This window comes from Acipenser ruthenus, chromosome 13 (assembly GCF_902713425.1).
Source record: "Acipenser ruthenus chromosome 13, fAciRut3.2 maternal haplotype, whole genome shotgun sequence".
NCBI lineage: Eukaryota > Metazoa > Chordata > Actinopteri > Acipenseriformes > Acipenseridae > Acipenser > Acipenser ruthenus.
In genome coordinates this window covers 38756207-38771076 of record NC_081201.1, presented here as the reverse complement: position 1 = coordinate 38771076, position 14870 = coordinate 38756207, and the positions used below count along the sequence as shown (strand labels likewise).

At 39.1% G+C, this 14870-nt stretch overlaps 2 protein-coding genes across 5 annotated transcripts; one reads left to right on the top strand and one right to left on the bottom strand.

The window, feature by feature from the left end:
* The first annotated feature begins 355 nt into the window (after window positions 1-355).
* Window positions 356-11426, top strand: LOC117418283 (delta-1-pyrroline-5-carboxylate synthase). 4 transcript variants are annotated; one of them, XM_034031177.3, is made up of 18 exons: window positions 356-713; window positions 2201-2340; window positions 3234-3457; window positions 3997-4146; window positions 4876-4980; window positions 5089-5247; window positions 6289-6379; window positions 6527-6651; window positions 6815-6959; window positions 7338-7411; window positions 7685-7784; window positions 8065-8285; window positions 8554-8691; window positions 8832-9027; window positions 9344-9465; window positions 9760-9946; window positions 10250-10345; window positions 10784-11426. In XM_034031177.3, the coding sequence occupies exons 2-18, from the start codon at window positions 2238-2240 to the stop codon at window positions 10963-10965; spliced, it is 2418 nt and encodes an 805-aa protein (XP_033887068.2). In that variant the 5' UTR covers window positions 356-713; window positions 2201-2237; the 3' UTR covers window positions 10966-11426. The 4 variants fall into 4 exon arrangements, with proteins under 4 accessions (XP_033887068.2, XP_058841332.1, XP_058841331.1 ...); XM_058985349.1 differs by lacking the exon at window positions 356-713 and adding an exon at window positions 1985-2007 and having other exon boundaries at window positions 3306-3457; XM_058985348.1 differs by lacking the exon at window positions 356-713 and adding an exon at window positions 1985-2007 and having other exon boundaries at window positions 5089-5241.
* Window positions 11427-11958: 532 nt separating this feature from the next.
* Window positions 11959-13316, bottom strand: LOC131696688 (gamma-crystallin S-1-like). Its single transcript, XM_058985351.1, has 3 exons — window positions 13205-13316; window positions 12355-12597; window positions 11959-12266 (listed from the first exon to the last, which is right to left on the bottom strand). The coding sequence occupies exons 1-3, from the start codon at window positions 13211-13213 to the stop codon at window positions 11994-11996; spliced, it is 525 nt and encodes a 174-aa protein (XP_058841334.1). The 5' UTR covers window positions 13214-13316; the 3' UTR covers window positions 11959-11993.
* Between the last annotated feature and the right edge of the window lie 1554 nt (window positions 13317-14870).

Below are 14870 nucleotides of genomic sequence, written 5' to 3'. Positions count from 1 at the left end.
TGACCGGAGGGTCGTGGGTTCAATCCCAGGTGGGGGACACTGCTGCTGTCCCCTTGAGCAAGGTACTTTACCTAGATTGCTCCAGTAAAAAACCCAACTATATAAATGGGTAATTGTATGTAAAAATAATGTGTAAAAAATATGTCGTTGTACGTAAAAAAAATAATGTGATATCTTGTAACAATTGTCTTGATATCTTGTAACAATTGTAAGTCGCCCTGGATAATGGCGTCTGCTAAGAAAATAACAATAACCTAACCCAAAACCTAAGGTGAGTGGGGTATTATGGTCACGTGGTCAGGGTGTTGAGGGTCAATGAAGCGCTACAATTATGAGTTGCGCACGCAGAACTACCCTGTGTACGCTACGCTGAGGGTGGCTCTTGAGCAATTCTGCAACGACTTTTTTCTACATTTAATCAACTGCACATACACAATTTTGCGCTATTTACGTATAATGCAAAATGCTGCGTTTTGAGATGTAAGTCAAAAGCGTTACGGAAAACGCAACGCAAGGGAAGATACGTAGGAAGCTTAAAGAGAGTTTGTTAACGTGAGACGTGGGTCTGATGCCTTACGTAACTAATGTTGTGGAATAAAGCGTTGAGCTGAGACGTGGATTGGAAGGCCGGGTGAAGTGATACAGAGAAGAGGAGAGACACGGTAACTTACTGTATCGGAATCGTCTGTGTTACATTGAAGCACTGTTTACAGGTATGTTTGGACATCACAAATCAATATGCTTACGAGGGAGGAAGGGGCAAAGTTCATGTCACTCGTCGGTATTGTGCTAATGCATTTGGGGTGTTTGTTTGTTTGTTTGTTTGTTTTCTGGAAGTTTGTGATTGTTGACACACTAAGCCGAAGTTATGATGATTAATAAAACTGAAACAGCAACACGTGTTTTTGATGCGGTTAGCTTACTCAGCAAAGTGAATTAGTCACATGATAGCAGTGTAATGTTTTGATCTATCTATCTATCGATCTAATCAGTCAGTGGACATACTTCCAGAAGCTAATAAAAACAATAAGAATGTTATCAAGCCCTTATGCTTAATCAGACACCACGTTTTTGTACAAATCAGCAATTTCACAGGAAAGCGAATTGCACAAGGTTTGACTTAATCAAATGTTTCGACTAATTATATATCTATATCTGTCTCTCTCATGTGTGTTAATAATTATAAGAAAATAGAAGCCTGTATTAAATCTAAATTATAGCAATGGTTTTATAAATAGCCTTTATTAAAATATAGCTATGTTGACATCACAAACCCGGTTTTAATTTAAGGAGAATTTGTGTGAAAGGAAAATCATTTTGTCACCAAGAAAAACTGCAGTGTGGTGTAGAGCATTTCTCGGACCCTTTATTTAACATAGCAAGCTTCAAAAGATCGGTCACCATTATAAAATCATAATATTGATAACGTAAACCTCCTTTGCCAGCTTGCACTTAAGCTAAGCTAAAATACAATTTGTTTACGTTTCTCTTTGAAGATCAAACTGATCGTTACTGTAACTTAACATGGAAAACAGAGCTTCCGTTATGAAATGTGCTACAGTAGTGCACTTGATTTGAGAGTATAGAAATATTTAAATGAAGTATGTGTGCTAAATACTTGTTTTTGCTTAGCTTGTGTGAATTGTCCTACATCTATTAATCATTCACTGAACTGATACCGCGTTCTACAGTAATTATACTAGTGCGATCTTGCTGTGGATTTTGTGTTCGAGTTATTCTGAAAGAAGTGTAAGTTCAGACTTTCTGCATGCTGTTTTCATCCATGCCTAAAGGCAGGGAGAGTGCAAACCGACCACTTTCCATTTAGTGGTGGCTGTATTGTATTCCTGCTGCAACAGCAAATCCGGGTTTCATCATCTTCAGACAGGGTAATAAAACCTGTAGAAGCGACCGCCCATGCCAGTCTCTGACTGGGTGATCTTGCTTGCTAGGAATTTATAATGAATGGAGTTTACTTGGAATGAGCAGGGAAACCATCTTAGCACTGTGGGTACAGTATTGAAGCTTTATCTTTTAAAACATTTTCAAAGTGATGAAAATGGTTCAACATGCAATTGTTTATGTTATTACAGTTCATCTTTTTTTTTTTGGCTGTGCATGAACTTGTTTTCAAAGCATTTGTGTTTTCGTACTGAATCTAGTGCCCAGTTCTTAGTGGTCTATATGTTTTATGTTTCAGCTCCCCTGACTCCCAGGGTCCTTCTTTCAGTAAGATCATGTTATACAGTTTTGCTCTGAGTTGCAAGTTGAAGGCAGCCGTGGGGAGCTTGCAGTCAAGATTCTGTCCACGTTTCACCAGAGCTGCATCGCAAACTAAATGTAAGTACAGTAGCTAGAATATATATATATATATATATATATATATATATATATATATATATATATATATATATATATATTATAATATATAAATGAATGATGCAGCCAAGGGTATCCGCACTCACATGACTTCTGTCTTGTAAGTCCTGATAAAGGTGCACAGCACCGAAACGTTGATTTGACTTGTGTTCACTTTTTAATCTTGATGTTGCACAAATAAGTTACCGTTATTTTGGTGCGGATACTCTTCCACTTCGGGATTCTAGGAGTGGCGGGAGGCACCTGGACATTACTGAACATTGTATTTAATAAAATAAACTTACTAAAAAAACACACAAAACCGATCTCTTGCCCTTGCTGAACCCTCCTCTATTCTATGTAGGTTAGAATGCACATTTTGTTGTTGAGAATGTGTGGGTCTGCTGATGTGGCACTACAACATAAAACATTGCTAGAATTGCTTCATGCTGTCCTGAAAAGAGCTTTGCTGTGAAGCACAACTACTAGACAACAATGATAGCCATTTTTGTGGGCAGGCAAATGGCAATTTTAGGACCACAAGCAAACCTACCCTTGTTTTCTCTTGCTTGCTTATCTCGTTTGTCAGATCTAGAGTAAAGGCAGCTGTGCTGTTAAAGTGTGCCCCATGCCCATGCATGAATGTCATAAACTCACATGTTTGCATGATAGAAACTATTTCCAATCAGGATGTTTTAAGTAGCTTTGCTCCTCTGGTTAACAACAACTTCTGCATACAAACTATGCAACATATCTATTTCAAACTGGCTGTGCATGACCACTGTTATCTAACTGCAAACCTCTTCATAACTCACTTCAGCTGATCATATCTTGCTCTTTCCTGTTCACTGCTCTTTGCATTTCTCTTGTTTTAGATTTACCTGTGATCTGTTCATCATTCAAAAGCACTGCTGTACGACACTGGAGTAACATTCCTTTTATTACAGTCCCCCTCAGTCGGACCCATGGTAAGTCGTTTGTTCACCGCAGTGAGTTAAAACATGCCAAGAGGATTGTGGTGAAGCTTGGTAGTGCTGTGGTGACCCGCGGAGATGAGTGTGGGCTTGCACTTGGACGGCTGGCATCCATTGTTGAGCAGGTAATTAGAAGGACTATGATTAGTATTTATTATGGATTCAGATATTGCTTAATCTGGATTAAGTAATTGAAAAAAAAACATGAACCGGATGTAAAAGAATAAATATCTCCAAATGTAACTTTTCCACCTGTTTCCCCTACGCTTTCATGATGTTTATGTGTAATTAATGGCTCTCTGTTGCTTTGACTAATCTGTGTTGCTTTCCCTTTGTTTCTGCAGAATCAGAAACAGTACCATAATTAAAAATGCAGTCTCATATGACATTTCTGGAATCCAATCTAAGATTTTAAGTTCTAGCAAGCTCAAATAGAAAGTGGGTGGGAAAAGCAACACATTGTAATTGCATTTGTAGCTGTTTATGTGAAAGCAGTGTGCATAGTGTCTTGTGAATATGCCTATCCAGTATTTCTATTGCATACAATACATCTGCGGATTCGATCTGCCATGTTATGACCAGCTTTTTATTGTATTTGTAACCCAGGCTCTTGCATTTCCCAAATGGTTACTAAAAAATGACTTGAAACAAATCCTTTCTATAGGTGTCTGTTCTACAGAACCAGGGAAGAGAGATGATGATAGTCACAAGTGGTGCTGTTGCTTTTGGTAAACAGCGTTTGAGACATGAAATCCTGCTTTCACAAAGTGTGAGACAGGCCCTACATTCTGGGCAAAACCAGCTTAAAGAAATGGTGAGTGAAAAAGTGTTTATGATTGTCTGCTATAAGCAGAACTTTTAAATATCAGAAATAATTAAATTTTTTATTTTTTATTTTTTAATTTCGAGTGCCCAATTATTTTACACCATGATTTTCTCCCCAATTTAGAATGGCCAATTATGTTCCCTCACCACAGCAAATCCCCACACAGCTCAGGAGAACTGAAGGTTTAGTGGGTGTCCTCTGATCCCACGACCAAGCCAACTTTCTCTTTTACACCCAGGAAAGCAGGAGCAGATGTCAGCAAGCTACCAGCCTCTGGAGAAAGGCCAGCCCTGTAGGTGTCCACCTGAACTCACTAGGCGCCTGGCCGGTAGGGTCCGCTGTAGCGCGATGAAGAGAAACTGTCCCTGCCAGTTTTGCTTCTCTAACCCACGGGAGCCAATGCGATGCTTCCACCGGAAATCCTCAACAAAGACCGGCGACTTCGCACAGCCAGGACGCGAACCTGTGCTCCTCCGACTGTATGACTCACCCTGCACACCATGCGGCTGGTGAGCCACTAGAGGGACCCCAATAATTGAATTTATTTGAAGTCAAAATCACATCATTTTGTTTTTTTTATGCTTGTTTTAACTCCCAATGTAAAGTATCTTGAATGCAATATATTTCTCAAATCTTTCTTGAACTTTAGCGATTAAAATCTAAATATTAACAAAAAAAAATCTCCTAATTTATGAAGTGTGTATTAATTTTTTGCAGTCGGTCCCTGTGCTAGAGGCCCGTGCCTGTGCTGCAGCAGGACAGAGTGGACTGATGGCCCTCTATGAAGCAATGTTCACACAGTACAGTATATGTGCAGCACAGGTAAGCAGTCCTTTAAAACAAAAAAAATAAAAAAAACTTTATTTCTATTTGACACTATATCTACCAAAAGAGCAAGGCTGAAATTATTCTTATTTTTTATTTATTCAGATTCTTGTTACAAACCTGGATTTCCACGATGATCAGAAGCGGAGGAACTTGAATAGTACTCTCCATGAGCTCCTGCGAATGAACATTGTCCCAATCGTTAACACAAACGATGCAGTTGTTCCCCCACCAGAACCTAATAGTGATCTCCAGGGGGTAAATGTGGGTGAAGTATAAGGGTGTGGGCGGGTGTTTTGCTTCAGACAAGATGCATGCTGCTGCTTGAAGGTTAGCTTGCATATAGTGCTGCTTTTCAACACAACTTTCTGCAATACTACCACATTCCTTCGCATTTAAGACGTCCTTGAATTTAAGATGCAGCCCAAATTTCCTACCCTCAATTTGAGGAAAAAATAAAACCTCCAATAAATATGCATTTACAAACATACAACCTCAATTATGCTATGGAGGCAGTTTGCAGCCACCTGCTATCACACAGAGCATTACAGTTATGTGCTTGTAACAAGGGGGGTTTGTTACACACGTGGGCCATCACTGAACAAGACTGAGGTAGACACAGAGCATTGGGTGTTGACACGCCACACAGGCGCGCAGATTTAAAAAACACACGTGCTGACGCTAGTTTTAGTTAATCTTCTCTGCAGAAAGTCACGTTGCTGCTTGTGTATTCGGGAAGTGACGTCTTTATTCGTCTTTTCTAAGCAGTCAGTCACGTTGCTGCTTGTGTACTCGGGTAGTCACGTCTTTTGTTGGTGATTTTTAATACACGCATCACTATACTGCGCTCTTTAAGACGCAGGATATTTTTGAGAAGCAAAAAATGGTTAAAGTGCATCTTAAATTCTAAGGAATACGGTAATTCTTGTCTCTGCATTCAATACACAGTACATGAGTGTGACATCTGGAGATTAGAGACTACAGTAAAAAAACAGTTTGTGGGAAGGCTTAGATCTGAACAACCTTGGTGACAGTACAGCCGTCTTTGTTTTCAGTGCAATATTTTTCTCCCACAAGGTGATGCATGGCCTGGTCAGCTGGTCAAATATTACATTATTCTAGAGTTAGTTAGCCTCTCATTACATCAGTGCAATGCAGTAAGCATCGGCATCCTAACATGCAAAGCAAATACGTTTTCTGCCCGTCCACTAATTACAACAGAGCTCACTAAATTACACTTTCTTGTTTAGGGAGCCCAGTTACAGCGTTCTGTGGGTTTCTTTTTAACTTGGTTATTTTTTTTAGGTGATCAGCATTAAGGATAATGACAGTTTGGCTGCACGTTTAGCTGTGGAGATGAAAGCAGACCTTCTCATTGCGTTATCGGATGTTGAAGGTGTGTAATTTGTCTCTTTTTGTATTTTATTAAACGTGGTCATACTGTTCTCCCTGTCTTTCAGGGAAACTAGTCTTTCATTTCAGTTGAGGAAAAATAAAACATGAATTGATTTTATTAATTTAAATTTTGCTTTTTCATCTTCAGGTCTCTATGACCTCCCACCGGGATCAGACGACGCTAAACTTATCGATATTTTTTACCCGGGTGACCAGCAGTCAATAACTTTTGGGACAAAGTCCAGAGTTGGGATTGGAGGAATGGAAGCTAAGGTAGGAAAATAGATATCTCAAATGAAATACAAGTTTATGTAGAAGTACTTCCACAGACAAAAAATAGAGAGGAGTACCATAATAAAGGTGGGTCGTCAATACGAGACACTGCTGTACAAATGTAATGAGATCCTTCTAATAAAGCATTGCTGACTTTCCAAAGGTGAAGTCTGCATTGTGGGCTCTGCAGGGAGGCACTTCTGTCGTTATTGCCAATGGAACCGATCCTAAAGTAACTGGACATGTCATCACCGACATTGTGGAGGGAAAGAAAGTGGGAACCTTCTTCTCAGAGGTCAAACCTGCCGGTAAGTTCATATGATTACTGAAGACTCCTGAGATACACCTCATGCTGGGGTACTTTCTGATGAATTTTACCATGAAATGTTCATGATCGATAGGACCTCAACAACCACCACAGGTCTGGGAAAGGAATTGGGGTGTAAAGATTATTGTTTTTGCATTCTGGGCTCAGCCCGAGTGGTTTTGTAATAAATCTGATCGGTCTTTTAGCTAGAGCATGAGTTCACTTCGCAAATAATCAGTGTTCTTTATGCCGTTGTTGGGATGCTCGTATTGATATACTTTGTTTATGGCATGTTTGGATATAAGCACCTCCTACACGGTGGATATAGATATGAGATCACTCTGTATATTTATAACAAGGTGCTGCTGTTGCTTTACAGGACCCACTGTGGAGCAGCAAGCTGAAATGGCTCGCAGCGGAGGAAGGACTCTGTCTTCTTTGCTGCCACAGCAGGTCATTTTATGGCTTTTCCTTTTTTTAAAAACAATGCACAGGGCACTGACACACAATTAGTGCCACTGATTTGTGCTCGGTTGTAGAACATGGAGTATAGGTCCTAATGAAGTGTTATATGATTTTTATACTGTAATGTCAGGTTCTGGATATTATTTTAATATATTAAAAAAAAAAAAAAAGTAAATACAAGAGTATTCATTTTTTTGTTTTTGTTCAGCTTTCATTAGCAAAACTGGGGGTTAAAAAAACAATGTTTTTGTTTCTCTGTAGAGAGCTGAGATTATCTGTCGCCTGGCTGATCTTTTGACTGAACAGAAGGAGGATATTCTTGCAGCTAACAAGAAAGACCTGGAGGTTGCTATCAGTGGAGGTAATCATTTACCTTTCCTTAGACCTTCTAATCGAGTACAGCAAAACTGAAAAGAACCAAGAAAATATCTATAGTATAAATACAGAAGAGGCAGAGAGAAACCGTGAAACGGGAACCCTACTAATAAACACATATTATAACCTCTCTATATCACAGTACTGTGCGGTTAGTATTAAGGGTTTCTGTGTCTAAACATGTTATAGTAGAATATTTGTTATTTGTTTGCTTTCATTTTAAAATGCTGAATTGTATTAATTTGTTCATACTTTCTAAATTTCAGGTCGGTTGTCTCAACCCTTGCTGAAACGATTAAGTCTCTCTCCTTCAAAGTTAAACAGCTTGTCCATTGGGCTGCGTCAGATTGCAGTGTCCTCTCAGGATAGCGTGGGGAGAGTGATACGCCGCACACATATTGCTAATAATCTGGAGCTGGAACAGATCACGGTCCCCATCGGGGTTCTGCTGGTGATCTTCGAGTCCCGTCCAGACTGCCTCCCTCAGGTAATCACAAATGAACAGATTGATCATTAGTCTGTATGGGTGGTTGTAGTGTGGATGGTGTGTAGTGGGTTAACACACTGTACTGGTAAACTGATTTGGTATTTAGAATGCATTTTTCTTTACAGTTTTAGCACTGACTTAAAGGATGAAGTTATAATACAGTGTAGAAAATGAACACGTTTAGAGGTTCCACTTCTTTTGCTTGGTGGGTGGGGAGATGGAACTATAGATGCTGTGGATAGCACTAAAATAAAGTTTGAATTTGTAGGTCTCAGCATTGGCTATTGCCAGTGGAAATGCCTTACTGCTCAAAGGAGGAAAAGAAGCATCAAACACCAACCAGATTTTGCACCGACTGACACAGGAAGCCCTTTCTATCCATGGAGTCAAGGATGCTGTACAGCTAGTAAGGGAATGTTACAAACAACCAACATACAGCCCTATCTCTGTTTGTTACCTGCATATCCTGTAAAGTCCGTGAGCTGCCTTGCGCTTGTTCTGAGAACTCGCTCACGCTACTTGTATTGATCTGTTAATAAATCACAGGTGAGCACCCGTGAAGAGGTGGAAGATCTTTGCCGCTTGAATCAGCTGATTGATTTAATAATCCCAAGGGGTTCCTCCCATCTTGTGAGAGACATCCAGAGAGCAGCAAAGGGAATCCCGGTCCTGGGGCACAGTGAGGGAGTCTGCCACGTGTACATCGACCAAGAAGCCAGCATTGAAAAAGTGATCAAGATCAGTGAGTATGCAGCCAAGTCCAGGTTGTACTGGCACGCCATGTATTCGGATGCAGGATTTGTTTGGGTGTAGTATAGTAAATCGGGTTCGATTCATATTGTGTAGATTTCTCAGGAGTTGTGCTTCTTCTAGTTGTTGCTATGGCTTTTATGCTTCAATTTATACAACCTTAGTTTCTTATAGTTTTTATTCCAAGGTTTAAAAAAAAAAAAAAAAAATCCCATCTACTTAAAATGTGACAAAAGTAGCCGCCTTATAGTTCTATTCCAGAATGTTCAAAGAAATCATTTCAAACTGAGTAAATTTGTATTTTACAGTAAGGGATTCCAAGTGCGAGTACCCAGCTGCCTGCAATGCTATGGAAACACTGCTGGTGCACAGAGATCTGCTGAGAAGCCCTCTTTTTGACCAGATAATTGACATGCTCAGAGTGGAACAGGTGAGTTTCAGGAGAGAGGGGGTTGGAGGGTTTAGTGTATTCATTGCCCTTTTTTTTAACCTCAAGATCCCTTATTTTAGCTCTTGGAACCTCACGGTACTCCTAGGTCCCAGTCTGAGGTACTGTATAAGTACATGTAAAAATAATAAAAACAATTTGTCCTATTCTCATGTATACTCAATAAGTTAATTCTGAAAGTATATAATAATAACAGAGGGTTAATAAGAATTAAACGCAATCTAGCTGTGTTTTTCACCAGTTATAGTTATCTTACTTTATATTTTTTTTCCCAAGGTGAAAATCCACGCTGGACCCAAGTTTGCTTCGTACTTGACATTTAGTCCCTCTGAAGTGAAGTCCTTGCGCACGGAGTACGGTGACCTGGAGTGTTGCATTGAAGTAGTGGACAGCATGCAGGACGCTATCGATCACATTCACAAGTACGGCAGCTCGCACACAGACGTCATTGTTACAGAGAATGGTGAGTAACTGGAATCCAAACATGTGAACTTGACAAATAAATAATGGCACTGTGTAGTAAGCTGTGTAAGTTAACAGTATAAAATACATTTCAGGCTACTTTTTTAATGGACGACTTTTACAAAAAACATACAAGCTTTGTGTATTGACTGTGTACTTGCTTGTTAGCTGGTCTCCATATTGTATACATGTTGCTGATATAATAATGCACTTAGTCTATGAGCAGCTGCGTGTTGTAGCCTTTTTATTTGGTAAATCTGATTGTTTTGTTTTATTGTTGTTGGGGTTTTTTTTTTCCCCCCAGAGGAGACAGCCGAGTATTTTCTCCAGCATCTGGACAGCGCCTGTGTTTTCTGGAACTCAAGCTCACGTTTCTCGGACGGATATCGTTTTGGCTTAGGTTTGTCACAAAAAAATAAAAAGGCCAAAAAATTTCAAACTTTCATTGTTTGTTTTTAAAGTTCTGTTTGGCATCAGAATCAGGCGTACAAAGAGATCTTCCTTTTCTCTCTCCTAGCGCTCAACAAGGCATGTTTTAGTTGCTGTGTAAATTAAATATTTGGGGGGGGGGGGGGGGATGGCGGTGGACATATCCTTCTGAAACTGGAAATGAGGTGGAGGTTGGAGAGGAGGCGGTAAACTCGAAAGCATGGCACATACTGCAAAACATACATGGCTTGAATACTACTGATAGCTGTCACTGCTTGAAGGTTGACATCAATGTGGAACTTAGTCCAATATCTGCTAGACGTGGGCGATGGTTTAAGGTGTATTTAGAGTTTCCGACCTGAAATGTTGCTCAGCGTTACAATGAATGGTTCTGCTTCCCTTGCTTCAGGAGCGGAGGTGGGCATCAGTACAGCTCGGATCCATGCACGTGGACCAGTGGGACTCGAGGGGCTTCTAACCACGAAGTGGGTTCTGCGTGGGGATGGACACATCGTTGCTGATTTTTCAGAACAAGGAAGCATGAAATACCTTCACGAGAACATCGCTGTGACACACAGAACATCCTCTTAAATATTTCAAAGAACTGAAAAGGAATACAGAAAAGTACAGCAGAGTTGGTGTTTACAGTGTTGATGTGCAGTCTTACATACTGGCCATGAGTCTTGATGGAAATCGAAAAGAACAAGTTCTTACGTAGGTATTGCTTGGATTATTAAGGCATTCAGTTACATATGTGTTGCCCTTGTAGCGCCTACACAAAATACAATCAAAAAGCCAAAGTTATATGTATCCTCATTCTTTATTTAATGTAATAAAAGTACATTTAATAAGTATTGTTCTATTTTTGAATTGTGGGGGAAAAAAAAGAAAAGATTTTGCAAGTTAGAGCAATTCTTTGTTAGTACATATGCTTTTAAAAAGGGTATTGTAACATGCCAACTTTGTCATTTTGTATGTAAAACATCCTGAGAAAGAAATATTGTTTTTGTAGGAGATTGTTTCAGAATAAAGTTTTGCTGAACTTTGGTGAATTAGGTGAATTTTCTTCTGGATATTAACAGCTAAAGTGAAATGACCACGTTCTCTGACATAAACAGATCGCCCCAAGTGCCAGAAATTCTACTGCAACACCATCGTTATGTTAAAGGAAGACCACATGAAATATGTGGTTCTAAATAACGGGAACACTGTGTTAATATTTAGTTTTAGTTGGAGTTATTTAGATTTTTGTATTATTAATTCCATCAGAATGACAAGATAATTGACAAACCACCTCAATCTTTATTGTTGAAATGCTGCCCTATTGTTTTTTGAGCAGCAGTGCAACTCCCTGCTTACTCCAGTCCTTCCTCTGTGTCGCTTTGTTGCTTAACTGCCAGCACACCCTTCCCTGTTTTATTAATTTACTCCCAAGTTCATTGCCAATGGTTTGTCAAGCATTACTTAATGAAATACTGATTATATTTAATAAGAAAATGTATTGGTATTTCATTCATATATCTATAAGCCCTAAGTATAAATTATTGTAAGACTAGAGTCTAAAAAAAACAAAGAATAATGGACTTTTTTTTTTTTAAAGCATTTATTAAGTTAGTTATTTAAAAATCTCTCATGCGTCTGAAAGAGCCAATCGTGGAGTTCATGCCGCCCCAGTCACTGAATCTCCTGTATTCTCCAGGCCTCATGAAGTACTGTCTGCCCCTGTAGTTAGGCTGTTCATAGAAGGTCCAGTAGCCCTCCATCACGTTGCAGGAGTTGATGTCACGGTATCGGAAGCGGTCGTAGACATTAGGGCAGTCGTCCATGAATTCCATCATCTGGCCTCCAAAGTCGGGTCTCTCGTAGATTCTCATTCTGTAGTTTCCTGTGTACTAAATTTTAAAGGAAATATATATAATTAGAGGTTTTGCTTCAATACTATTTTTAATATATAACCTCAGATATCAGACTGTAACTTACGTGTGGAAACATACGGCAAGACCTAATGCAGTCGTTGTACCCCATCCAGCGCTGGTAGTCAGGATATTCCCCCCTGTTCAGGGTGTACTGGTAGCCCATGTAGTTTGGCTTTTCATAGAGCACCCAGTATCCGCTGTCCACTCGGATGGAGTTGCAGCGGCTGAAGTAGGAGTGCATGTCAGCACAGTCGCTGCTGCACTCATAGTGGCGCCCCTGGAAGTTCCTGTCTTCGTAGAAGATGATCTGAAAAGTTGAAAAGAAGGTTATGGAAATGAAACCCATCTGAGTAAATAAAACTGACAGTAATATAACTGTATTTATCCAAGATCCTGATATAGAATTGTGCAACACGGATATGATTGGGAGAATTCAAACCAGTAATGGATATGTATTGTGGAAGTGATGTTATTGTAAGCCTTATTTTATAACACTTTGAAACACTTCTACAGTGTCAGTCCTCAGCTTGATAAACCACTCCAGTGCCCATGGCTGTGCAGGCTCTTGATAAACCACTCCAGTGCCCATGGCTGTACAGACTCTTGATAAACCACTCCAGTGCCCATGGCTGTACAGACTTGATAAATCACTCCAGTGTCCATGGCTATACAGGCTCTTGATAAACCACTCCAGTGCCCATGGCTGTACAGGCTCTTGGGGAAGCATTCAATGACCCTTGTGGTCCATTAACCTACAAACACCTATTTGAGGCTTTTTCAATTAGGTCCAAAGCAAATTCCAAAATGTTTAGCATGTTGCCACGTATTCCTGTATCTCTGTGTGTGGATCAATAGCTGAGCTTGTCAGTGTGTGTTATTATCCCTTAAATCCACAGTAAACTGACCAGGCCTACCTTTCCCATGTTGAAGGTTCAAGTGTTTCTCTGTAATTCAACTAGTGCTTCAAATGGGCCTTTTATATGTTTGGCTGAATGCCATGCGTTCTGTAATTGTTTAGGGTGCCTGAGTCAGCACAGTTTTTTTTTTTTTTTTTTCAGCTTTTACCTTTATTGCAGAAGCCAAAGCATGCAGTTTGTGTGCCAGCTTTTCAAACAGAGGACAAAAGACAGTGTGCCGTACATAAAGAGACTGGTGTGTCAGGTGGATCTCAGTATTGTCTATGTCTGTACTACAGGTAATGCATTTGTTGATTTGTGGGGGCACAGTATTTACTGGGATTGTTCCAGTTACGTATTGCCCTGGTGGAGTTTTTTTTTTTGTTTTGTTTTAGTTTTAACATAATTTTTGAAACACTGATATTATTATTCAGACCATTTTTTTTTTGTAACTAATCTGAAATGCTCTATTTGAATGTGAAATTTGTGTAAAACATGGATTTGTCTGGTGTTCTTTATTTTAGTTTTCTACCAAAATCTTCCTGAGTAAAGCATGGCTATTTTGACTTTATATTTAATCTGCTAGTGTGTTTAATGCTTGTATGTAGTTCCCACGAGTTGTACAGTTTACTTTGTTGAGTGTCTGAAGTCATGACAGATTGACAACTAAAGTAAACTGATGAAACAAGTGAGCTGAAGTGACACAGACTTCCACATTACTGGAAGCCTTCACAAAACAATACTTATAATACAACAAGCTATCTCTGAATGGAATGTTTGTACTGCACTGCACTGGTCACAATTCTGGCAAAAGCTTGTAATGTTCTTTTACATTATGATAATAATATAACTGTGTAAATGAGAATGCAAAGCAATATATACTACAGTTTGAACTTAAACTGAATGTATCCAGGGTACCAGTATTATTGCTAACGTAATGTTATAGGGAGTATTCTATTTCACTACCCCCTTGGTGTAAAATAAATAGATTGAAACTATTTGATGCACTTGTAGTTAATGCTATAGCTTTGTGCGGTGTGATATTTCCATGTGATATGTCTGCAAAGTATTCAGGTTTTTCAGTTTTCCACTCTATTGTTATTAGGAATGTTAACAAGGGTTCGAAGACAAGTTCTTAATGGTTCCAGAGTCTGTTATCATTTAAAACTTGTTAAAAAATAATGCTGCCCATTTCATCTGTGCTTATTTAGTACTGTTTGCGGTCATATTTATTTTGCTGAAAATAACTACTGTTTTCTAAAAAAAACACAAAAAAACATGTGCCTTGATGAATGTATGTTTGGGTAGATACCTGACAATTATTATTATTTTTTTTTATATATAACGAGCTTCATAGTTCTTTAGAAAACATCGCTTGCTGCTTTTGAAGCTAGAGTTTAATCATTGATTTTCAATTTGAATTGGGTGAATTTCTGAGATTTGCAACACTTTCTTTGTATTTTATCACAAGATCTTTCTGTTGTCAGCATTTTCCTTGGCTGCCAGGAACACATGAATTAGAGAGCCACATTTTTAACAACTGTTAAGTGAATGACTTATCTCTGGTGAATTTGTGTTTAGATATCTAAATACAAGTCATGTGTGAAGACATTTATAAAGACTTCTCCACAAAAGCTTGGTCTTCTTGACTTAGTTTGGTATTTAAATTAGCGATGAGTGCTTT